The sequence below is a fragment of the Mustelus asterias genome, chromosome 24, assembly GCF_964213995.1.
Source record: "Mustelus asterias chromosome 24, sMusAst1.hap1.1, whole genome shotgun sequence".
NCBI classification, from domain to species: domain Eukaryota; kingdom Metazoa; phylum Chordata; class Chondrichthyes; order Carcharhiniformes; family Triakidae; genus Mustelus; species Mustelus asterias.
The window spans coordinates 20,886,375-20,913,594 of NC_135824.1; the positions used below are offsets into that span (position 1 = coordinate 20,886,375).

At 40.4% G+C, this 27,220-nt stretch overlaps 1 protein-coding gene across 1 annotated transcript in view; it reads right to left on the bottom strand.

Annotated features, from left to right (window-relative positions):
- Positions 1-27,220, bottom strand: part of galk2 (galactokinase 2) — a 121,403-nt gene that overhangs the window by 51,304 nt on the left and 42,879 nt on the right. Inside the window, exons 5-6 of the mRNA XM_078241405.1 lie at positions 25,095-25,238; positions 2,942-3,040 (exon numbers count right to left, since the gene is read on the bottom strand). Coding sequence (XP_078097531.1) covers positions 2,942-3,040; positions 25,095-25,238 — 243 coding nt within the window. The remainder of the gene's footprint in view (positions 1-2,941; positions 3,041-25,094; positions 25,239-27,220) is intronic.

Here is a 27,220-nt window from a genome sequence, read left to right on the forward strand (position 1 = left end):
GTCCTCCTAGATGGAAATGGTTGTGGGTTTGCAAGGTACTCTCTAAGGATCTTTGGTGAATTCCTGCACAGAATCTTGTAGATAGTACACACTGCAGCTAGTGAGTGTTGGTGGTGGAGGGAGTAGATGTTTGTGGATGTGGTGCCAATCAAGCTTTGTCTCGGATGGTGTCAAGCTTCTTGAGTGTTTCATACATCCAGGCAACTGGGGAGTATTCCATCACATTCCCGACTTGGGCCTTGCAGATGGTGGACAGGCTTTGGGGAGTTAGGAGGTGAGTTACTCACTGCAATATGCCTAGCCTCTGGCCTGTTCTTGTAGCCACTGTGTTTATGTGACGAGTCCAGTTGAGTTTCTGGCCAATGGTAACCCCAAGGATGTTGACAGTGGGGGATTTAGTGATGGTTACACCACTGAATGTCAAGGATGTGAACTGAGAGCAGAATTGAGCTCAGCTGTAATGCCCTCTACAGTCGAATAGCCTCCTGGGACACACTCTAGGCTCAAACAAGGAGAATAAGCACTTGAGTTAGACACGGGAAGGAATCAAGACTACAGCTTGAGTCAGCATTTTCAATACAGGGAGAACACTGCGAATCAAATTTTGGGCAGAACTGGGAAAGCTATGTTTATCTTTTCCATATGTCTCTGTTCTTCTGAATCTGAGTGAAAACACCAGCAAAGAGCAGATGTATTATGAATAACCTGGCATTCATGGGTTCTACAAACAGTGGAGAACCTTCAATTGACCCAATGTTCTACTCCATGTGATTTAAATTGCATGTTCGACAATCACGCACTGCCTGAATCTGAATTAAAAATGGGAAAGAAATACACTATCATGATTGCTAGGGCTGCAGAACAGAGATGCTTTCAGCTAGTGTTGTTGCCAAGTGCTATATAATTTGCCAAGTCTTGTATAAGAGATTAGCGTGACAGCAGCAGCATTCCTATTGAGAATATCCCTATTGTACACCTACTGAAGGTAACACTGTATATTGCTGTCACTATTAATACGAGAATTATGATTTTAAAAACTGCAGCCAATTTTGCAGTTTAGTTTGTCTTCCATCAAAAAGGTTGCTTGAACAGAAATTATCCTCCACTTATGATCCCTGCAAATTACAAAGACAAATTCACAACTAAAAATAGTTAAAATGCAATTTGAGACAAACTTAAGAAGTTCTTAAAAACACAGTATTAAAATTACATTTTGCTCAACAAGCTAGAGGAAGAGATTGTGGGCTGGTGTGAAATTCCTGTATATGGTCCAAAGACTCTCTGCCCTCTCATGGACTTTATCCCATTTATTCAATCTTCTAAGGGCAAGTTCTGCAAAAGTAACCACGCTCTCTAAAGACAATCAAGCAAAACTCAAAAGACTATCTCTCCCAGCACTACCACTGTTCAACACACTCAATAAATGTCATTCTCTGCCTGATCATTTAACCAGCTACAAATTTTTTTTTTAATATACTTTTCCAATTCAATCAAATCAAATCCAATTCAGAGTCTCAACAAGTTGAGACATTTCCGATCCAGGCTGACAAGACAGGGCAAGCGACCAAACCACCCTGTCCTGGGCCCGATCTACATGAGCCAAGCTGATTGGAGAAGGGGGAGGTTCCTCCTCCAAGACTTGGGCTCATTTGCATCTTAGCCAAAAGGCCGAGATGCCGCTTTTAAAAATTGCTTCATATGAAACATATGAAGCTTCAATGTAACCTAATGACCTCAGCCAAGTGCAGCATCCTCTCCATACTACACTTGATTTTAGCCAAAAGGCCGAGCTACAAATGCTGTAAGCAGCAATAGGCCTAAAATGGACGTGCTGAAATTTAGTCATCATTGCTCCAGCCAAAGCATTTGTGACCACCTTTGCTTAACACCATAAAGCTACATGTCAACACAACTGGCTAAACAAACATGAACTTCATGAGCTTTAACCTCCTTTGAATATAGAACTTGATCAAATATCTCCTGAAAATCCAATAAATGACTTCCACTATGTAGATCTAATTCACAAGTTCTATAACCTTCTCAAAGAAATGAAACAGAATAGTAGAAAGTGACCCATTGCTCTCCATTAAAAAATTGTTCCTTAGATGAGTATCAATAACGTATCACATAATGCTCCCAGGCATTTGCCTGCTACAGTTCTTGGCAGTAATTAATTTTTAACCTGCCAGATTCATTTGGTGAAAACATTCTTCATAACCCACTCCGAAGATGTAATGTAAGAGTTTTAAATATGGCTCATTTCCCCTCTCATTTCCTTGAGGATTTTAGGATGCTTTAGAGTGATATCAGTTAGCTCAACAGCAAAGCACATCGGAGAAGTTAGCCTGAGGATCTCCGGAAATTGGTACCTGGACTGATTTCAGTATTGCCTATGAGCCAGCCCTTGGCAAGCCTCCAGAGGCAACTTGCTAATTTGAAGATATAAACTTGGGTTGTCTGGTAGGTTATTTTGAGACCTAGTGCCTGCTTCATTCAGCACTGCCCAATTTTTTAAAGAGATCCTTAAATATAGCTTTGGTCCCTCATTAATATGTGCAAGAATCCAAGATGGCCGACAGGGATACCCCTGTCTGTGGTCAGTGTGCTGTCAGACATATTTCAGGCCTGAAACATTGCCCTGTGAAATCGATCCATTCCAATCCTTGAACATAGAAAGCTCTTTTGACCAATTGATGAAATTCCACATTTAGAAAAGCTATTGTTTATGACTTCAGTTTAACCACTTGTACAACACAGTTTAAAGTACTTGGAAAAATCTTGATACTAGTAAATTTGTTTTCTAAAATTGTGCTTAAGTTTCCTCTTTTTAAGGTGAGATGAAATTAGTATGTGGAACAAAATAAGTATTTGACGCACAGAATTGTAGCCACTACATACAAGTGATGATGTGTCCCAAACTTGGAACTAAAAAGTCACGCACCGTTCCTTTTTCTGCCAGGAATGAAATAGACTGGTCCATACCCCCACCTTCAGTGCCAATGTAACGTTCGCACTTTGCACAGATCTCTGCAAGCTCCACCTATAAATGGTGAGGAATTATTAAATCAATGTGGTCTACAAATCATCTAACAGCGTTAATAAAAACAAGAGTCATAGTGTTAATAAAAGAATATTATCACCTCCTGCAAGTTCCCCTCCAAGCCACACACCACCCTGACTTGGAACTGTTCCTTCACTGTCACTGGACCAAAACCCTGAAATTCCCTTTCAAACAGCACTGTGAGCCTACCTACAGCAGTTGGATGGCAGTGGTTCAAGACAGCTCACCACCAGCTTCTCAAGGGCAATTAGTGATGCAAACAACTGCTGGCCTTGCCGGCCATGCTCACATTCCATGAAAAAATAAAGAACTACCGATTAATGTCAGGCATTCAATTCACACCCGGCTTCGAGATCATTTTATTTCTCAGTAAACTTCATGAGCTTCATGTCCTGTGTCTGTTTCTTCCACAGCTGATTCTAAAAATAAATTATGTAAGCACACACAGCGATGTGGTGTTAGGAATTCACCAAAAATTGCAACATGCGTAATCTTGCATGAAATGTGTTGGGGCATTCTCAATCCACTTCCTGATTTCTTTGGACCCACAGCTCTGGATTGCTGGGGGCGCCGCGGCGGGAGTGGGGGTGTCCGCTTCAAAGGGCCGGCTAATCAAGTCTAAAGGAGCAAAAGCAGATTTGGGAATTGGGCTGAGAAATAACAGATTAAATTCAACGTTGATAAGTGCAAAGTGCTACGGTGGGAGGAGAGTAAATATTGAAACTTTGAACAAAATGGCCTTACTCCACAGGTAAAGGAATTGGGGATATTGGTGGGTAGAGATCATTGAAATCATCTGTACAATGAGATGTAGCAGCGAGAAAGGTAAATGCAATCTTGAATTGCGTAACACATGAAATAGGGCATAGGTCGTAGGGAGTGCAATCGAGTCCACATTTTGCATTAGCTTATCATTATTTGGAGGATAATTTTAATCACCAAACGAAGCTACAAGACATAAGTTAGATTACAGTGTAGAAAAAAAGATTTGGAGAGAAACCTCTCAAAGTATTCAACAACCTAACAGTATTGAAAAGTTAAGCCCTGGCTCCAGAGAACAATAAAAAGGGGCTATGGGATGAAGCTCAGAAAAGGCAGTGAATGTATGAAACAGGTAAAACTACTTCATCGTATGCATCTTAAATGTTATAAAGTATTTGTACATTTGTGTTATAATGTCGTGATCCCTTCTTGTCCCATTTTATTCTTTGGAATAGTTTAGAGATAGTTATTTTCTGCAGAAATTTCCATTCTGCTATCAAAGTTCTTCCCCATTAACATCAGATAAGAAATGCTATCTAATCATTTGTTTCCAGTTAGAACTATGGGGGAATCAAACAGTATTCCTGAGATTATTGGCTACATTCCAATCTTTAGTTCCACACATGGCTAATTCTGTAAAACTTCTGTGGTAAATTCCAGGGCTATTAAAATTCAGGGATTGTGCCTGTAATTTATATATACATCTGTAGTCATTTTCTAGCACTGGTTAGTGTTTATTTTTATGGTATAACCCTCATAACAATGTGTTCTTTGATCAGTCAATGTGTAATGCATTTCAGAATGAATGAACTTGAGGAGGAACTTCTTCTCTCAGAGGGTGGTGAATCTCTGGAATTCTCTGCCCACTGAAGTGGTGGAGACTACCTCGTTGAATATGTTTAAATCACGGATAGATGGATTCCTGATCGGTAAGGGAATTAGGGGTTATAGGGATCAGGCGTGTAAGTGGAACTGATCCACTTCAGATCAGCCATGATCTTATTGAATGGCGGGGCAGGCTCGAGGGGCTAGATGGCCTACTCCTGCTCCTATTTCTTATGTTCTTATGTTATCTTTTACCTGCGCCCAATTTAGATTTTAACCACTCCATGAAATAATTTTTTTTTAAAGTTCACATTCAACAGTCAGAACCTGGTGCCTTAACAGCATATAAAAAAACTGGTGAAAGGATTCAACTATTTGATTTGATTTGTTATTGTCACCATGTATTAACATAGTGAAAAGTATTATTTCTGGGTGCTATACAGACAAAATTTACTTCCAAAACTTTACTTCCAATAGTGAGAGAAACTCCTATCGGCTCAGATTTTGCAGTAATAACGATGGTGAAACACCATACCAGGTTAAAGATCAACAGGTTTATTTGGAATCACGAGCTTTTGGAGTGCTGCTCCTTCATCAGGTGAGTCACCTGAGGAAGACTCACTTGTGAGACTTCTTAATGTGCCCACCCCAGTCCAACGCCGACATCTCCACATGATGGTGAAACAGTCAGCATTCACAATTTGCTACTGGCAAGTTCTGGGGACTGCATATGTGCAGTTGAACGTGGAAATCCAGAAGTTGCTGTTTGTGATTCTACCTTAATCCCATGTGGAAGTTCCAATCATTTATTTGTTTGTAAAAAAATTAATTGAAAGTGGAGGAATATCAGTGCATTTAATTCCTGGTTTGCTGGTTATGAGAATGCTTCAATATGATTGGTTTGATGGCATCACTGTTTCAGGATGTCTTGATTTTGTACCAAATTCAAACTGATTTAAGGAAGGGGGAAATGCATAACAGAAATCACTAGGTCTTTGTGGGAAGCTTTCTTTGAGGTCAGCAGTAAGCTTTGCCACGAACCATAAAATCTGGGCCATTATTTGCGATCGGTTTGGGTTGGTCAGTTTTTGTTTAATTCATATGAAATACAATGGTGAGTCTCACTAAATATCTTAAAATGTATTTCTCTGTTGTTACCAATTAGGTTGATCTACTTAAGAAGTTTTTTTGTGTCCCAGTCAAGTCTGTTTCCCCAGTGAGAATTGATCTACACGGAGATAAGGTGCTCTCCCACTGCTGTAGATTCCTTAGATAATTTCCAAAAGATAAGGCCACCCACTATTTGATTTTGTTGCACTGTAATTGACTGCTACTGGTTCATTACTCTACATGATTCTGCTCCTGTAACACACAACCTAAACATAACTAATGCTGATGAGATAATAATGGGAGCTGTTATTGGAGACAAATAGCCGAAGTTTTACATTTTCAACCTAGGGGGTAAATGTTTTGCACGCCTGGTTTTTAAAAACTCTATATGTAGAATAATTAACATCGGGGGGAAAGTGATTAATTAGTTAGTCTGAATTAAAATGTTCCCTCTTGTTGCTCAATATGTATTCTCGGGTTCCCAGAGGGTTTGTGTGAAATTTGGCATGTAACTGAATTAAAATCGGGGCCAGGATTTTCCAATCCTGCCCGCCGATGGGGTCTTCTGACCCCACCAATGTCAACGGACATGGGTCACGCATCTGCTGTAGTGTCAATATCTTCTGAGGAGAGAAAATAGATAGAATAAGAAATAAAACTGATTTGAATGGCTTTGTTTTGGTCTCACACTTAATATTACTATAACAAGGGAATTTTAATACTCTCTGACATTGGAGCAGCTTTATTCCTGCGATCATAACGTTTAATTGCATAGCCCAAAAGTTAACAAGGTTGTCTGGCCTGTGGATACTGTAATTTTCTTGGGCCTGGCAATAATATATGAGTTAAGATGTTGACTTCACAACCATGAGATCACAGATTCAAGCAACAGCCCCCTTAAATCCAACATCCAGGGCTAGCACATGTCCCAGGCTTTCTTTCCAGACTCAAGATTTCATTACCTTACAGAAGTAAGAATATTTCATAAACGGAGAGAAAAAAAGGGCATTAAATAGGGTATAGCGTTTGAGATTACAGGATGAGAGCAATGTGAGTCAACTCCATGCTCATTCAAGTTAAGAATAGCCAATTTTACCAAATATTTTGGATCAACCTTGTTTATGTTCAGTACAAATCCAACCTGTATTAAGCCTGTTTTGATTTGATTTATTATTGTCACATATATTAGCTTACAGTGAAAAGTATTGTTTCTTGCGCGCTATACAGACAAAGCATACCATTTCTCGAGAAAGAAACGAGAGAGTGCAGAGTGTAGTGTTACAGTCATAGCTAGGGTGTAGAGAAAGATCAACTTAGTATAATGTAGCTACTTTCAAAAGTTTGATGGCAGCAGGGAAGAAGCTGTTCTTGAGTCGGTTGGTACGTGACCTCAGACATGTATCTTTTTCTTGATGGAAGAAGGTGGAAGAGAGAATGTCCTGGATGTGTGTGGGGTCCTTATTTATGCTGGCTGCTTTGCCGAGGCAGCGGGAAGTGTAGACACAGTCAATGGATGGGAGGCTAGTTTGCACGATGGATTGGGCTACATTCACGACCTTTTGTAGTTCCTTGCAGTCTTGGGCACAGCAGGAGCCATACCAAGCTGTGATACAACCAGAAAGAATGCTTTCTATGGTGCATCTGTAAAAGTTGGTGAGAGTCGTAGCTGACCTGCCAAATTTCCTTAGTTGTTGTACAAACCTGTGTATTTTAATCTCTGAAGTGAATAAAGACAATAAGTCAACTTTAAATGTTTAAACACAATTTCTTTATTTAACACTTTGTGTACCAAAAGTCAAACTCACAGCAGTTGCAACACTTTAACTCTTCCACTTCAACATTAACTCTTAACTTTAACTCTTTAACTGAAATGAATATTACCCAGTTCAGAACGAAGTGGCCAAGTCCACTCTATATGTAAATTTTCCATGTCATTCTTTGTCTTCTCTGAGGATGTTCTTTCAGGGCACACTTGCAATGGTTAGTCTCTGAGTTATCACCGAGGACTTGGGCTGAAACACATGCCTTTATCCTAAACTTCTCAGATTCTTCCAGAAAGTTCTCTGGTGCTCAGCCAATGGTCTTACCAGAAACCGATCACACTGTTCAACCAGGCTAATGGAGTTACTCATAGACAACTCCATAATGCTTAGTTTAAATTGCATACAAGTCACATAAACCTCAACCCATATATGAGTATGGCTCTGCCATGTCCAGCTTAGTTCAAAAAACTATCCTTATTTGGTCAGCGTAGGAAGTGTCAGATCACAGTCCACAAGCCAGGTCACAGCTTGCAGCAACTTTATGACCTGCATCTATTTTTGATTATAACTTGACCAGATATCCCAGCATGCTTGACTCTTATTGTCACAATTGCTCATACAGCTAATATCACTGTTATTGTTGCTGAAATCATTGTTGTTGTCGACTTTCCGGCCACAAGCCTCTATGGGAACTTGATGGAGTGAGGTTGGGATGGGGAGGGGGGCGGTGTAAGAAGAAAGAGGAAACTAGAACAGCTACAGTTCTTAAAGGAGCTGCAGCTGCCATCAAAAGAAGGGTTGAATTTTGTTGCTGGCACTGAAGCATGTAACCACTTAAAGAGAGAATTGAGATGATGGTGAAACAGGTCCAGAGTGACCAACCTGCATGCTTAACTACAGTAGATCCTGTTACACAGATGCATCTCTTAATACTGGCACAATCTAAATGATTAATTCTCTGTGCCTTAACACATGTTGCCACGTGCAAAACGGATAGCGTTTTATCATTTGATATGATCACACTAATCAAAAACAAACATAGAAATATGAAATACTAAAGACTTCTAGCTTCCTGTTACATTAGCATCAGGCAGCTGAATATTTTTATCTGTGCAATGCTACATTAAGAAGCAGTCTTGCTAAATGGACCATGGGTGTCATTTCAAATGTTTCATGTTCGCTGTAGGAAGAAAATATAATGGAAGCCTTCTGACAGCCAGCTTCATGGATTCTCCAACACATGGTATGACTTCAGTTCAATAATTTCAGGTTTTACCCTGGATGAAAGACATTTCTTTTTCAAATCAGGTTTTGACCCTCCTTAAATTGCCCAATATAAAAATCTGGATTCTCAGGCATATTAAACTGGAGACTTTTTACTGTAAAGCAAGCAACTCTAATCAACCAGAGCAATTTAGCTTGAAATTGACTAAATTATCTCAATAGCTGATGTACAAAAATCTTGCCAAAGATAGTTAAAATGATCCAATGTAATCTTAGTGGAAATTACAATATTCTCCCGAGTGCAGAGAATTCTTATCTTACATGTTTGTAGTAAATTAACAGAATAAAAGCCTGCTGCATCAAGACTAAACATTCATGATAAAATAAGCAGAAAATGTCAAAATCAATTTAAGCTTAGTCTGTGGTTCTTAAGCTTTCTGGTACTTGGGCCACATAGCAGGGCAAAAGACCCCACAAATCACCTACTGGTCCTGCCACCATAGAAATACTCACCAGAATTGATGGGAAGATTGCCACTGATTTTGATGGATCGCAGAACTGTTGCGGCACAGGAAGCCATTTGGCCCATCATGTCTGCACTGGCTCTTCAAACTAACATCATAACTCACTGCCATCCCCCTGCCTTTTTCCCGTACCTCTGCACATTGTTTCTATTCAAATAATTACCCAATGCCCTCTTGAATGCCTCGATCAAACCTGCCTCCACACACTTCCAGACAGCGCATTCCAGACCCAAACCACTCGCTGTGTCAAAAAGGTTTTTCTCACTTCACATCTGCTTCTTTTGCAAATCACTTTAAATCTGTGCCCTCATGTTCTCGATCCTATTACAAGCGGGAGTAGTTTTTCCCTATCTACTCTGTTCAGCCCCCTCATGAATTTGAACATCTCTACCAAATCTTCTCTCCAAGAAGAGTCCCAATGTCTCCAATCCATCCTCATCACTGAGGTTTCTCATCTCTGGAACCATTCTTGTAAACCTCTTCTGCACTCTTTCCAATGCGCTCACATAATTCCTATAGTGTGGTACCCAGAATTGTACAGAATATTCCATCTGAGGTCTATTGCGTTTTGTATCTGTTCAGCACAACCTCCTTGCTCTTGTACTCTCTGCCCCTATTAATAAATCCAGAATATTTATTCATGCTTTATTAACTGCTCTTTCCATCTGCCCTGCCATTTTCAGTGATTTATGCACATATCCACCCAGGTCCCTCTGCTCCTGCACCCCCTTAAGAATTTTACCCCATACTTTATATTGTCCCTCCACATTCTTCCTACCAAAATACGTAACCTCAGCTGGAATATTGCACATTAGTAACTTATATTTTGGACCTGCGCAGGCACCACATTGAGAACCACTGAGCTATGTGTTATTTCAGTGCCACAAACGCTATGAGTAATATGGAAAATTAGGTAACAAAATACTGTGGCTACATTACTCTGCTAATCATTTCCATTTTCTCTTCAAGTTATAACTTAATGCCAAACAAGATTCTACATCTGCATATGTACTCAGCAATGAGATTGAAAATAATCTTGACAATTGAGGCCTCACACACCCGTTTGTGGAATAACATTTATCTAATGTGACGAACAAAGAGGACATATGTTAGGCAGTGGCTATTTTTGCAAATTTAAACACAAAGAGCTTCTGATTCAGATAGATACATTGGCACAAGCAACACAGGACAGTTTTAGCTTATCGTAGAATCCCCACAGTGCAGAAGGAGGCCATTTGGCCAATTGAGCCTGCACCGACAACAATCCCACCCAGGCCCTATCTCTGTAACCCCACCTATTTACCCTGTTAGTCTCCCTGACACTAAGGGGTAATTTACCATGGTCAATCCACCTAACCCGCACATCTTTGGAGTGTGGGAGGAAACCGGAGCACCCGGAGAAAACCCACACAGACACGAGGAAAACATGCAAACTCAACGCAGACAGTGACCCAAGGCCGGAATTAAACCCGGTCCCTGGCGCTGTGAGGCAGCAGTGCTAACCACTGTGCCACCGTGCCACTTATTTTGCATAAAGGTTTATCTGCAATGTTTTATATTTCATAGGCAAAGGTTGTGCAGTGAAATACACAGTATCATGTGAGGAGGCTCAACATTTAACAAAACAAGGAGAAAATTAACTCTTCTTACATCAGTGACTCATCTTACTTGGCTTGACGACACTGCCAATGAAGTAACTTGTCCCACTTTGACAAGTTTCTTTGTCATAAAATACATCAAAAACTGAGTTGACTACATCTGTCACATGATATTAATCTTCAGAGTTCTGGACTGAGAAAATAACTTGTTGAGAGCTGTTTTTCAACCAATTTAGCCAAAAATATTTCTACCTTCAAAATAAATGATTGAAAATAAAGTAAGTCAAGTGTTCGAATTTTTAAAATAATTATAGAAAACTAAGACTTACTCAGCCTAATAGAAAAATATAGTGGGTGGAATTTTCCCGTCCCGCTCACCACGGGAATCGTAGTGGGCAGGGGACGGACCACGCAAAGGTCCGTTGACTTTAGGCGTGATTTTCCGGTCTTGGGGCGAGCGTGGCTGGAAAATCCTGCCCAGTAACTTTAAAAAGTAGGAGCCCAAAAATGAAATCGGGAGGAAAGTGGGAAGCAGAGGACAAGCAGAAATTAACCAATTTTTTTTTATATACTTGGGATTATGTTTTTTATTCCAACATTTTAAACTGGAAGACACCAAGAATACCTACTGAACAATTCATCAGGTGCCAATAGCTTATAAATCTGAACTTCTTCCAAATATGAATCAAGGTGCAATGAATCCAAGTACTTCGAATTAGTTACTGAGACAAAATTACCCGCACAATTCATGAACATAAAATCGATGTGAAATGTAAAAATCCTTATGACAATAATAAATGCTGCGACTGCAGTGTCTTGTTGTGAAATATTATTCACATCTCGAACACTCAATATGTTTCTTCCTCATTTTTCTTTTAATCAGCACTCCATTTTTTTCTTGCGTACTAATCCACAAAAACATTTACAAGACTATTTCTATCCAAATCAGTCTGCAGCATAAACATTCTGAGATAAAGGTGCCATTAAACCCCTTATACCCAGCAAGCTAAATACTCTTGAAAGTAAATCACAAAAGTAATATCTTTTAAAAAAAAGTAATTCACCAACTTTATTGATTCCCTCAATCACCCTGTCATCTGTTCCTCACACAAAGTCAACATCCACAATATAGATCCAGATATATTCTTTTTATGCTTAGGACAGCCCTAAGCTCCTTTAGGTCAAGGCACAGATAAATTCAGGTCCAATTTCCTAAATTAAGAAGTCTCACAACACTAGGTTAAAGTCCAACAGGCTTATTTGGAATCCCGAGCTTTTAAAGCGTTGCTCCTTCATCAGGTGAGTGGAGAGTTGGGTTCACAAACACGGCACATGTAGATAGAGACGCAATTAAGAAAATGGTTGGAATGCGAGTCTTTACAGGTAACCAAGTCTTTACAGGCACGGACAATGCGAGTGGAGAGAGGGATAATCACAGGTTAAAGAGGTGTGAATTGTCTAAAGCCAGGACAGTTAGTAAGATTTTGCAAGCGCAGGCCAAATGGTGGGGGTTACGTGTAGTGTGACATGAACCCAAGATCCCGGTTGAGGCCGTCCTCATGCTTACGGAACTTGGCTATCAGTTTCCGCTCGGTGATTCTGCGTTGTCGTGTGTTCTGAAGGTCGCCTTGGAGAATGCTTACCCGAAGATCGGAGGCTGAATGCCCTTGACTGCTGAAGTGTTTCCCGACAAGAAGGAAACACTCCTGCCTGGTGATTGTCACGCGGTGTCCGTTCATCCGTTGTCGTAGCGCCTGCGTGGTCTCGTTGATGTACCACGCCTCAGGACATTCTTTCCTGCAGCGAATGAGGTAGACAACATTGGCCGAGTCGCATGAGTATGTACTGTGTACCCAGTGGGTGGTGTTCTTACATGTGATGGTGGTATCCGTGTCCAATTTTCTAAAAACAAATGCAAATCTAGGAGATAAAATGCTGATGCATCCATTGTCTGGCTCCAGCTAGTTAGTTTTGTTTTCCTATTCCCAGAACACTCCATCTGACAAGGAAATAACTTAGATTTATGAATTCAGGACATCTAAAAGCGCTTTGCAACCAATGAAGAAGTAATTTTGACATGCAATCGCTATTGTAACGTAAACACCAGCTCCAACTACAACCCCATGTTTTCCCTTGCAGAGATTTGGTCCAGAATGCAGGTAACAAAAAATGAAAAAAAACAGGGTGGTGGTGTGGCAAAACAGAAAGAGTCGATACCAAGAAATTTTCAGGTAGAGCAGAGAAGGAGAGGTTAAGAGCAGTGAAGAGTTACAGGAAAAAATACAAAGAAGGGCAACAAAGCACCTCCCAGCAGAGGCCCCCAACCCTATTTAAATTGGCACGGTATTCTGGCATCTCCAAATCACACAGAGGTTATTGCCATCCAGAGAGCACTAGGATTCACCGTGGCAGCCCAAGGACAGACCCCAAGAGCTCCCACCCCAATGGACAAACAAAGCCCACTACAATAAGGAACAAAACACTTACATCAGTACAGGATTGATAAATGATAATTATTATATACTATTCAGTATTAACACTATGAGATGTGTTGGTCTTTAAAAAATTAAATTAAATCCGCTGTTACAAATTATGTACTATTATTAAAGAAGGAACGTTAATGGAAATTGAAGATAGTAACAGATTTTCATATAAACACTGATATTGGTCTTACACACAGAACAAAATAGCGTGCCATTCAAGTATAAATCAGAAAAATTACTTTTGGGTAGTGCTTAAAAGAGTAAGTCCTTCTTAAACGTGAGACTAATTAAAGTTACATCTGCTTCAACTTTGCATGCTAAGTTCCAATTTGCTGCTATTTCACATATGTTTTTGTATGGTAATGGCACTTATTTTCATCAGGAGCTGGGACGTTTGTCAGACATTATCTGGTTGTCATCATAGCCACCAGAATTAAGCAATGATATTATCTGTTGTTAACTTTTTGCTCTCATGCCTGCACTATGCGAGGCTCCATGTTTGGCGCAGATTTGCCACAAGCAGATTTTCAACGTGCTCCACTTCCCATTTGTGTTTTGGAATAAACAAGTCTGACACACAGACTACTTTTTGAACAACAGAATTCCACAAGCGTTGGGAAATTTGCCAGAGTACTTTAGAAGACAATTTCTTAGCGTCCTTACAACTTCAACAGATTGAAAAACATCATGTTTAATTTATTCATTAATTTGCCTGCACTTTATAACAGAATTCATAGCATTGTTGAAAGTCTGTGAGCAACCCCAAACATGGGGGCGGCACGGTGGCTAGCACTGCTGCCTCACAACGCCAGGGACCCAAGTTCAATTCCAGCCTTGGGTGACTGTGTGGAGTTTGTACATTCTCCCTGTGTCTGCGGGGGTTAACTCCGGCTTCCTCCACAGTCCAAAGATGTGCAGGTTAGGTGGATTGGCCATGTTAAATTGACCCTTAGTGTCTAAAGATTTGTAGGTTAGGGTTGATAAGTGGGGTAAATACATGGAGTTGTGGAGTTAGGAGCTGGGTAGGATGCTCTGTCGGAGAGTTGGTGCAGGCTCCTTGGGCCGAATGGCCTAATTCTGCACGGGACGAAGTCTATGAATTTTATTAAAAATGAAAGAAAATCTGGTTTTCTGTTGCATCTGGTCTCAGGACCCCATTTCACACTTTTTCTGTGCTGCCATAAGCAAAGTTTACCACAAAGCACAATTAGAATCATAGAAGAATCAGAGTGGCACGGTGGCTAGCACTGTTGCCTCACAGCGCCAGGGACCCAGGTTCAATTGCGGCCTCGGGTCACTGTCTGTGTGGAGTTTGCACGTTCTCCCTGTGTCTGTGTGGGTTTCCCCCGAGTGTTTGGGTTTCCTCCCACACTCCGAAGATGTGCGGGTTAGGTAGATTGGCCATGATAAATTGTCCATTAGTGTCAGGGGGATTAGCAGGATAAATATATAGGGTTACAGGGATAGGGCCTGGGTGGGATCGTTGTCGGTGCAAGCTCGATGGGCTGAATAGCCTCCTTCTGCACTGTAGGGATCCTAGGATTCTAAGCACAATTTAAAATGTTACTTCTATGTTTTTCACAGACACAGGGTATAAATCAGATAAAAATGATAAAGAAATGAAGAGCACCCATTTATTCCTGTTCAGGATTGGTGCCTATTGCTCTTATTACTGCAATAGCTAACAAAAGCTTCCTTTCTCTTTAATTAACACATATATATCAAACATACATTAGATCTGTAATATGTTTTAGTTTTAATGGATTTTCATGAACACTCGGCGCGGTAGCACAGTGGTTAGCACTGCTGCTTCACAGCTCCAGGGACCTGGGTTCGATTCCCAGCTTGGGTCACAGTCTGTGTGGAGTTTGCACATTCTCCTCGTGTCTGCGTGGGTTTTCTCCAGGTGCTCCGGTTTCCTCCCACAGTCCAAAGATGTGCGGGTTAGGTTGATTGGCCATGCTAAAATTGCCCCTTAGTGTCCTGAGATGTGTAGATTCGAGGGATTAGAGGGATATGGGGGTCAGGCCTGGGTGGGATTGTGGTCGGTGCAGACTCGATGGGCCAAATGGCCTCTTTCTGCACTGTAGGGTTTCTATGATTTCTATGATGATGACTCACTCTCTCAATGTTTACGGTCACAGTGAAAGCATGTATAGAACACACATTGATAGAATCATACAGTGCAGAAGAGGCCCTTCAGTCTGCATCGACATGCAAGAAACTGAACTCCCACCTAATCCCATTTACCAGCACTTGGCCTCTAGCCTTGAATATTAAGATGTGCCAAGTACTCATCCAGATACTTTTTAAAGGATGTGAGGCAACCCGCCTCTACCACCCTCCCAGGCAGCTCATTCCAGACCATCACCACCCTCTGGGTAACAAAGTTTTTCCTCACATCTCCCCCAAAACCTCCAGCCCCTCACCTTGAACCTATGTCCCCCCTCGTGAGTGACCCTTCAACTCAGGGGAACAGCTGCTCCCTATCCACTCTGTCCATGCCCCTTATATGTTGTACACCTCGATCAGGTCACCTCCGCTTCAGCAAAAACAACCCAAGGCTATCCAACCTCTCTTCATAACTTAAATGTTCCATCCCAGGCAGCGTCCTGGTGAATCTCCTCTGCACCCACTCCAGTGCAATCACAACCTTCCTATAGTGTGGGGACCAGAACGGCACTACAAAAGATACAAAACAATAGTTTAATTTCCCTGCCTCAACTGAATGCCTTCCCTCTGTGTCCATTTAATAATTTACGGTTGTGGGTTTATAATTCACAACAGGAACCTCCTTAAGTTTACAATAGAAGTCATATTCCTGTAACCGAAACAAAAGTAATATATGCAGGGTGGAGTTAAATGCCACAATCTGTTCTGTTTTAAATCAAATCTTGCTTTGCTAAACTTTCTGGACACTCTCTTGCCAAACTGTAAAGAGGATGAGAGAAAACATGTAAAAAAAAATGTTGACTGGTTATATTTACAACTGAGTGATTTTTCCCAAGCTTTCCTTTTTTGCCAATCACCTGTTGACACGCAGGACAATTTTTTTCTTCCGTTACTTCAATAAATAAGGATAACGAAGTGTTCGTGCTCCCTAACCATTCCATATATAATGCTGGAACAAGACAATATGTTTCCAATGCTGCTCTGAAATAAGTATCCTCCTTCTTTTGTAACAATTCTGTGACACGTTCAGGAAAAATCTTAACTATTCTTCTGAATTTTCACAACACCTCTCTACAAGGGATAACTGAAATTAGGAACAGTAAGAAGTCTCACAACACCAGGTTAGAGACCAACAGTTTTATTTGGAATCACGGGCTCTCAGAGCGCTGCTCCTTCATCAGGTGGCTCACCTGATGAAGCAGCAGCGCTCCGAAAGCTCATGATTCCAAATAAACCTGTTGGACTTTAACCTGGTGTTGTGAGACTTCTTACTGTGCCCACCCAAGTCCAACGCCGGCATCATCTCCACATCATGAAATTAGGAAGTTACATAGATCCAAGTTTAAAGGAACTTCACATAATGCACAATACAAAAGCCACACCAAGCAGGTAATAATAAATTGTCCACCTGCATTAAAATCCTTATGGGCTGTAGCACTTCTTGCTATTAAACTTACTTCTTCTCCTATGATACTGAGCAATCAATTCCTGCTTGCATTGCTTTTAATATGCAAAGTTGTCCCATCTTCCTTCACCATTATTTTGAGGCCTCCAACAAAAACAAATTCTAATTTCTATCTCCAAACAGCAGAGACTCCTGTAATTGCCCAATTATATTGCTTAAGTCAAATTGCGCCACCTGCACCCCTCCGCTCTCTACAATTCCCAGTGGCAAAGCACTCCTCCCGCCTACCATAGAGCCAGCATCCTACATTCTCCCACACTGCTGTCTTTTTCCTGCTGCCATTTGTGATGTTTAAGAGATTTTTTAAAAATCATGTTCTCTGCAGCTCTCACAGCCTCATCTTATTTCATTGTTGCTGAGTTGTCTGTAGGAGTCCTTTTATTGCTCCTTCAGTGGCTTAAATGGGGTTTTGTTTATTTTTAATATGGGCCTCAGGTACCTTCTGGGATTATTTTATGACCCTACATGGTGAGAAGACTGGTTGGCAGGTCATGTGTTTTGAACAGGTTTCTTTCCTTCCTGGTGAATTTAATGTTTCATTTTCTGTTTGGCTGGCTGCAGTTTAGTTTAGAAGGGAGTGGACATTAGACTGAAAGCAGTGTTTCTCTCTCTCCCTGATGTTCTGGGAAGCTGTTCTGACTTCAAATTGTTCTGGGTGTATCCCTCTGGGGTTACAAGGCTAAAAAGTCAGGGTTTCAATTCTACAGCCAAAGGACTCAGTTCCAGTATCACGTGAGCCTTAATCTTTGCTGAGTTAAACCTGTGGAAAGGGTTTTGTCTATAGGAAGTTTTGTTTGATTGGAACACTTTAGATTTATTTGTTAAGGGTTATACATTATCATGGCTGTTTTGTTTTTGTTTGTAATTGATAAAAGGTATTGCTAATTTTCTTTCCATACATGTTAACTATATTCTTAAATAAACTTTGTTTGATAAAAGCTCCCTAGTGGGTCATTTGAATCATACCTGAGTGAGACATATCATGCTTACCCTAGCCAAATTCAAAGTGCAAAACTTATGATCCAGGCGGACTTCATACAACACTTTGGAGTTTCTGACTGAATTATAACACATTTCAATGTCTTCCTTCTTAAAGGAACTGCTCCCACTGTTCTTTTCCTACAGCTACATGCGACCATCACATATTGTGCTACACTGTCTGCTTTCTCTACTTACATCACCACAGAATGTTCACTTTGTGCTACTGACTCCCACTTGAGATGCTGCTGGACTGCTTCTGTCCGTCAACTTTTACAGATGCGCCATAGAAAGCATTCTTTCTGATTGTATCACAGCTTGGTATGGCTCCTGCTCTGCCCAAGACTGCAAGGAACTACAAAAGGTCGTGAATGTAGCCCAATTCATCACGCAAACCAGCCTCCCATTCATTGACTCTGTCTAAACTTCCCGCTGCCTCGGCAAAGCAGCCAGCATAATTAAGGACCCCATGCACCTCGGACATTCTCTCTTCCACCTTCTTCCGTCGGGAAAAAGATACAAAAGTCTGAGGTCACGTACCAACCGACTCAAGAACAGCTTCTTCCCTGCTGCTGTCAGACTTTTGAATGAACTTACCTTGCATTAAGTTGATCTTTCTCTACACCCTAGCTATGACTGTAAGACTACATTCTTCACTCTCTCGTTTGCTTCTCTATGAACGGTATGTTTTGTCTGTATAGCGCACAAGAAACAATACTTTTCACTGTATGTTAATACATGTGACAATAATAAATCAAATCAAATCAAATCATGAGTGCTGACTTAAATTTGCTTCTTTCACTTTATCACTATACTTTATTATATGCTCTTTCAAGGTAAGTCCATCAAATGTAAATCTCTACTCTGTGAAGAATCTAATAATAGAGCATTCATGCTGAGAACACCGTCCATTACATTATCCATGCTGGGCACATTTCCCTGTTATTCTGACACCAACATCACATCTCCAGATCAAACTACTAACCCTTAAGCATCCTTAGGTATCTTTGTATAATGGACAATCAAGTTATGTATTGGGGAAAAAAATGATCATGGCTCCTCAGAACATCCCAAATTACTGCATAACTAAAATTACATTCGTATAATTAAAATATTTTGCTGCCATTTCAGTGGGGCTGCCCTCGTGACAGCCCACCAGCTTGTGATTAGGGATGTTGTTGAAGCAATCATACGAAATACTGTTCTGAGTTAAATGCCATTAACTAGGTTTGACTTTTATAACTAACATATAAATATGCTTCGGAAAACACAGCAGCTAGAAAACTGCATAAATCTGGTAACTTATCCTGAACTTCCTATGACTACTCAGACTGACTTGATTAATAAGGGGATATGGGGTTATGGGGAAAGGGCAGGAGAATGGGGTTGAGAAAAATATCAGCCATGATTGAATGGCAGAGCAGACTCAAGGGGCCGAGTGGCCTAATTCTGCTCTTATGGACATAAACACGTACCTCATACAGGAATCATTTTTAGCATTTTTTTTTTAAGTAGCATGCAAGTTTGGCCAGAAGGTAGACACTTCAATTGGCAACACCTCTCCACTATTTGAAACTAAAGAAAATTACTCTGGCTTCCATTGAAATATGTGAAAGTGAATTTCTTTGAAATTGATGGCTACTTGCCAATCTCTAGGGCACAAGGCCTACAAGGTAATTGGCAAAGTAACCACCTTCCTCCAACGTTCCCTTTTTAGGAATTAGTTTCTAAATCTAAAATGGATCGGAATCCTTTTGAATAAAATCATCATCTTTCCTGGTCGCTAAGTCTCTCCCTTTAGACTGATTGTGTAACAAATTTCTCTTTTAATTTAAAACATTTCCTTGGAGGAACCCCAAAAACAGTCATTTTACCCTTGAACGGGAAAGTGAAAAAGTCTTTACAAATCAGGAGAGCAATTTGCAATATCACACCAAAGGTTTCAAATTAGTTGGCACTTTTATTTAAATAGGAAATGCAGTGGCAATATTATTGCACATTTATTTGTAATTATTCACTACATGCCTTTGGAAATAAATACTTTCTGAACAATGGTACCCATTACACACGAGATTTTGGGGTTGGGATTAAATTCAATCGCAGCATTTCTGCAAGTATTCCTCTGAAACTCATCCAAGAAATTCTTAATTTAATTAAATTAATATTGGAAAAGTTATGTTGAAAGAAAATAAGCCGGAAATTATGGAAATGTAAATAGCACAAAGACCATTTCCAGCACATTTTATCTTTACTGGGTACAAATACAGAAAAATGTTGGAAAAATTCAGCAGGTCTGGCAGCATCTATGGAGAGAGAAAATAGAGCTAAAGTTTTGAGTCCTTGTGGCACCTCTTCAGCGCTAAAGAGGGTAGAAATGTGACATATTCTATACTGTATAAGAAGGGGTGGAGTAGAGTAGAAGGTGGTGGGAGCTAGGAAAGATTGCAACAAAAATGTGTAGGTCATAAGACAGAGGAAGTGTAAATGACAACTGAAGGTGCGAGTAGTTGCATAAAGTATGGTATAAGAATGTGTTAATGGGAAATTAAAGGTCAGTGCTCAGTGAAAGCAAAACTTAAGAACAAGTGACAGATGGCCCTGGTGGGGAGGCGGGGTTGCTTTGGGCCAAAAAATGTTTTGGGTATTTAAGATGTGGAGATGCCGGCATTGAACTGGGATGGGCACAATAAGAAGTCTCACAACACTAGGTTAAAGTCCAACAGGTTTATTTGGAATCACGGGCCACTCACCTGAGGAAGGAACAGCGCTCCGAAAGCTCGTGATCCCAAATAAACCTGTTGGACTTTATCCTGGTGTTGTGAGACTTCTTACTGTGCCCACCCCCAGTCCAACGCTGGTATCTCCACAGCATGGTTAGTAAACAGTCAGTCACATGGAAATGTTCACATAGAGCAAACCACTAAGTTATAAGCACTTAATATCCTTCACTTCGAATTTAAAATTTCCAGTAGCAAAATAAATGATGATTGCATTAAGACAGAAGCTAACATAAAAATAAATAAACTTGTGAGAAGAAGAAAAACATTTAAAAATGTGGAATTTATTACTATGGAAAAATTACAATCCACAAAATAAAATTAGCTTTCCAAAACCACTGAGAGCATTTAGCAGTAGTTATAAAGCTGGTACATTGTTGAAAACCCAGTTATATACCTCATTCAACAAGGCATGGCTGCTAAATGTAGTAAGAAGTCTCACAACACCAGGTTAAAGTCCAACAGGTTTATTTGGTAGCAAATTTGCTACCAAGTTTGGTAGCAAATTTGCTACCAAATAAACCTGTTGGACTTTAACCTGGTGTTGTGAGACTTCTTACTGTGCTTACCCCAGTCCAACGCCGGCATCTCCACATCATGCCAAATGTAGGGCAAAGGAAAGAAAGTTACATATCCTGTCAGCATCAGAGGAACGGAAAGTTGGGGAGGGGGGGATTCAAAAATATTATGTAAATTTTGAGGCTGAAATAATTGTCTTATTTGCATTTTTTTTCCATATAACAGGATCTCTTAAAAGTTGTGCATCAATGATTTTAATCATATTTTTCCACACAGCTTATCTCAAGAACTATGAATACAGAAATAAGTATTGTACGTAACTTTAGATTTTTTTAATCTCAAAAAATTGTGGGAGGCCTTTATGTTTTTGGGGGAAAAAAAGATAATGTCCTCAGTAACGTCCAGCTAACTTCTCAATTAAATACAATCTTCCATTTTAAAAATTAGCATGATGAGCAACAGGTAACAGCTTTTTCTCTCGCCATTTACAAATGCAACAGTATCCCTGAATGATATAAATCTGAGTTCTCTTTCTCATAGTGATCATTTTATTTTATAAAACATGCAATCAAATTTGTTGTATTCTACCAAAATACCTTTTATCCCAATAACTATTTCACTTGTAAAAGTGACAGGTTTAATAAGGTTTGGTACATGAATGGACAATCTCTTTAGGCATTCTTCAAATTTAGGGATATCAATTGTGGAAAGGACAGTAAAATACATTAACTGGATAATCAAGTACAAGACTAAAATTTGACCTATAGTTTTTAAGTAGTGATTAGCTTCTAAAGCAGACCATCAGCAAGTTAAAATTAAATAGCTTCATTCGCAAATATGTTTGCTACAGAAAAATGCCATTTTTCTATTAACATTTTGAGTTTCACTGCAAGATTGTAATTAAGCTTTTGAAACCAATGTTTGATCTTAGCCAGATTCTGATCTTGAAGTGTTTGGCTCCCAATGTTTAGTCTTGATATTGAAAAAATGTCCTTCTATCAACCACGTTATGTATAAAATCAGATGGAACCATTTAAGCAGATGGTGATAAAGATAGATAATGAAATGATTCAAGCAGATTGCCCGAAAATCCCATCTAAATATTTACAAAAGGCACGAATAACCCATAAAATGACCATGAATTACAAATATACATTATTATCTGATAAAAATGACTACCTGTTTATTGCTTGATTTTTGTTGAGTTTAAATGGTGCAGAAAAATGCATACCATCCAAATGCAGTCACCCAAGTATGTCAATGTAGTAGCCATATTGCATTCAGCAAGATCCCACAAACAGCAATGAGATAAATGACCAGTTAATGGCCGGACTTTTACCGCCCCACCTGCCATGGGAACCGGAGCGGGTGAGGGGCGGACCACGGAAAGGTCCGTTGACCTCGGGCGGGATCTGTAAAATCTCAACTCAGAGGCACTGACCACTATCCAATAAGCTATCAAACTGAATACAGTGATTGGTATAAGCCATGAGGAAGTAAAGGAACAGACACTTCCCTAAGAAAGAAAACCATAGATGCTACAGGTGAAGAAAATCTAATCATTGTATTGAATCCGTTCCTTGAAAGCACTGTTTGGAGTGGCTTAATCAGTGACGTAATGCTTTCTGGTTTAAACTCCTTCTATGAGCTGAAGTTTACACCAAATGGAGATACTTAAAGTGCAAAGAGTTACTGTGATATAGAAGTGGTCATCATAATGCAAGAGAATAAAGGGCGCAATTCTCCCATCTGGGACTGAGTCCTGTGGCGGGGGCTGGATGTGGAGTGTTGCCCACTGCCCAGGCCATATCTCCCAGCCCCAACCTCATTAACAATGCAACTGAATATTTTGATTTGATTTATTATTCACACGTATTGCACGATATTCAGTGACAAGGCAGACCTAATGGCGCATAGTCTACCATCATATATGAGCACCATATTGAAAAGGCACACAACATCACTGACCCACTGTTGAAGGAAGATGATAGACCTCCTGAGAATGAAGGTGGATCTCCGAAAACATTCTGAGACCGGAAGACGCACCTCCTGAGTAAGAGGATGGATCCCCAGGAACATTGAGGCTGGAAGATGGACTTCTTTGATGACACTGAATCTGGAAGGTCCACCTGTGGATGGTCCCCTCCTTCGCTGCTGTGGTGTTCTGGGGTACAGGGCTGCTGGCTGGCCCCATTGTTCAGGCAAGTCCCGAGATCTGCATGCCACGTTGTGCCAGGCGTATTTTGGACTGGCATATTTTCCTGCTGACATCAGGGAGAATTGGGAGTAGGGTGTTTGGGGGGAGGGGGTAGGTTCTGGTCGGGTGTTCATCTGCATCCCAGGAGTGGGATGCGAATCAGTTTCGCGGTGGTCTCCAGCGGGTTTCCTGATCCACTGGGGTGGGCACCAGCAGAAGATACTGTGGGCTATTCATGCTGACATGAAACCTAATTTTACACTCCTGCCAAATTCATTCCATTGTCCGCCACTGAACTACCAACATGGCCATGGGAGAATTCTGTGCAAAGTCTTTACTGGTGAACAATTAACAACCAATTTTCTCAAAAAGCAAGGACAAGATACAAACCACAGCTTTAGTCTACATAGAATAAATACTCTTGGTTCTGCGTATTGTGTAGACTTCATTAACAACATCCACTCCTTCATCGCCCAGTTTTCCTGTATTTGCTGTCAAAGTGATATAGAACAAACTGACACAGGAAACTCTAGCCATCACCTCTCTTTTTTCCTTTCTCACTTTATTTTGGAAAAATAGAGACATTCCATTTTAAAATAACTACCGTAAATCTTTTTCTACTGAGATTTTCCAGCATTTCTCGGCAGGATAATATCTCTTTTTAACTAATGGTGCGTTTGTTTAACCAGAGTCAATGCATTTGTGTTTACTTAGGTTTCCCTTGGGGTTTCAGGGTAGAGTTTTGATTAGGTTGATTGACAGGGACCGAGTCACGTGCTAATGAGAGGTGCTAAGCTTGCAGGGAAGAGACACAGTTTCTCTTTCACTTTTAAAACAAGCAGCTCCTGCCTGATTCTGAAAGAAGCAAGATGCCTCTCTCTCTCTCTCTCTCTGTGGAGGTTGTCTGAGAGCTTTAGGGCTGACAACCTAAGTACAGGCATGTAAGCCTATGTTTTGCTAACTAATTTTGAAGAGGGGTTTAAGTCTATAAGAGGAATATTCCTTGAATTGGAACTCATAGGGATAGGTTAGCAGTTAAGAATTGTATCTTGTCACTTTTAAGTATTGTTCGATTGGTAAACGATCTAATTCATTTGTTATAGTTAAACTGTGTTGTTAAATAAAGTTTGTTTTGATAAAAGCTTCCCAGTCTGTCAGCAGAAATGCGCCTAGAGTGAAACATCATTTTCTCATATTAATGCCAAAATAGCAAATACTTGGGATCTAGTATGGCTTCATAGTATACCTTGGGGTTTCTGATCCGTGCCCTAACCATATATCAGATCCCATGGAGTAAGAACTTCAATAAACTCATACCAATCTATGATCCAATACCATGTCCTTCAATCTCCCAATCATTCTTCTTTCCACTAGACCTAGGGCATTCATTCCACCCATTTGCTCTCCAGGGCTACTTGGCTATAACCGTTTTTCCATATTTTCCCCACAAATTCAAAAATCTCTTGAGTAAATTTTCTGTCATCTCCATTAGCTCTTCTGTTACTGCTTGCTGCGTCTGCGAAGTGCTTTTGGATCCTTACTATGTCAAACGCACTATATAAATGCAGCTCACTGGAAAGCAAAATTTGCAGTGATATTCATTTCTGTTATACAAAATAGTATAGTTAGGTCATACCTTCGATAGGATCCTCTGATTGGCAACCATAGTGATGAGGCCTGCACAGCAAACCAATGCACTAGAGCTGGAGAGTCCTGAACTGGCTGGAATTGTGCCATCAACCACACAGTTCATTCCACTGGCAATGAGGTTGAAATGTTCCTGAGAAAATAATTTTTCATAAAATAAATGTTCTCAGTTGATAAAAGAGTTTAAAATACATATTTCTCCAAAAATATTAAAATACAAAACTCCAACAGCAGGCAAAATAATATTCAATATTTTTGCATCATAAAGTGAAAAGGAGATTAAGAAAGAAGCAAAGCATGAAGAACAAAAAGGAACAGGGGAACAGAATAAAAGATTTATATAGTTGTACTATAGTGTGTTGATATAGTTCGTCATTAATTTATTTACAGATAGTGCTAATGTCATTTAAAATTCTAGCCAAATGCAACTAACACAGAAAAGGATCTGGGCGTGCAGGTCCACAATTCCCTAAAAGTAGCAACACAGATGGCCAAGGTGATTAAGAAGGCATATGGCTTGCTTGCCTTCAACAGACGGGTCACTGAGTACAAGAATTGGAAAGTCATGTTGCATATAAAGCCTTGTTTGGGCCGCATCTGGAGTATTGCGTGCAGTTCTGGTCACCACACTACCAAAAGGACATGAAAGTTTTGGAGAGGGTGCAAAAAGGTTCACCAGGATGTTGCCTGGTCCCGAGGGTGTTGACTATGAGGAGAGGTTGAATAAACTAGGATAGTTTTCACTGGAAAAGCGGAGGCTGAGGGGAGACCTGATAGAAGTCTACACAATTATGAGAGGCATAGACAGGGTGGATAGTCAGAGGCTTTTTTTCTAGGGTGGAAGTATCAATTACAAGGAGGCACAAGTTCAAGGTGAGAGGGGGAAAGTTTAAGGGAGATGTGCAAGAAACTTTTACATGCAGAGAGTTGTGGGTGCCTGGAACGCGTTGCCAGAGAAAGTGATGGAAGCAGGCACATTAGCAACATTTAAAAGGCATCTGGATGGATACATGAATAGAGAGGAAACAGAGAGATATGGACCAAGTAAGGGCAGAAGGTTTTTTTTTAGTTTAGTTAGGACATTATGATCGGCAGGCTTGGAGGGCCAATGGGCCTTTTCCTGTACTGTACTTTTCTTTGTTCTAAAATGCAAGAAGTTAATAATTCCTCTGATAAATTTACAGTGGAATAATACTCCAGTGATATACCAAAGAAAAGGCAGCACTTTCAACTATTATGCAACAGTAATAATCTACCAATAAAGTCACACTAATTCCATTTTCCAGCACTTGTTCCATATCCTTGAATGTTATGATGTTTCTGTGCTCATCCAAATAAGTGTTTCACTTGTTGTTCAAGGGATACTCTCTGAAACCTGGTGCATATGGTAATTTAACTTCTGGTTAAATTGAAAGTTCTTGTAAAAGTTTGTAATTATTTAAATCTTCTACCACTTCAACACGTCATATTCTATATTCTCAAAAGTAAAATCGCATGCTGGTGACAGTGTAGATTGAAAAACAGAGAACAGGGGCGGCACGGTGGCACAGTGGTTAGCACTGCTGCCTCACGGCACCAGGGTCCCAGATTTGATTCCGGCCTTGGGTGACTGTGTGGAGTCTGCACATTCTCCCCGTGTCTGCATGGGTTTCTATCGGATGCTCCAGTTTCCTCCCACACTCCAAAGATGTACGGGTTAGGTTGATTGGCCATGATAAATTGCCCCTTAGTGTCAGGGGGATTAGCAGGCTAAATACGTGGAGTTACGGGCTTGATTGGGATTGCTGTTGGTACAGGCTCGATGGGCCGAATGGCCTCCTTCTGCACTGTAAGGATTCTATGAACAAGATTCTACCAGAGGTAGATTTTATAGAAGCCAAGTGAAGAAGTTTAAGTGTTTAAGTATTAACGATTTGGAGCTGAAAGGCCCTGATGTACATGCTAACAACACCTTTGATTTTATGAGATTTCCAGATGAATAGTGAAGCGGAGAACAATTCATCAAACCAAACATGCTTTCCTTGAAACAAAATCAACAGTGGACAAAGCCAAATGTGGAGCAGCACATTTTAGCCAGTCAACAAGTTATCAAAGATTCAGACTGCCATGTGCATT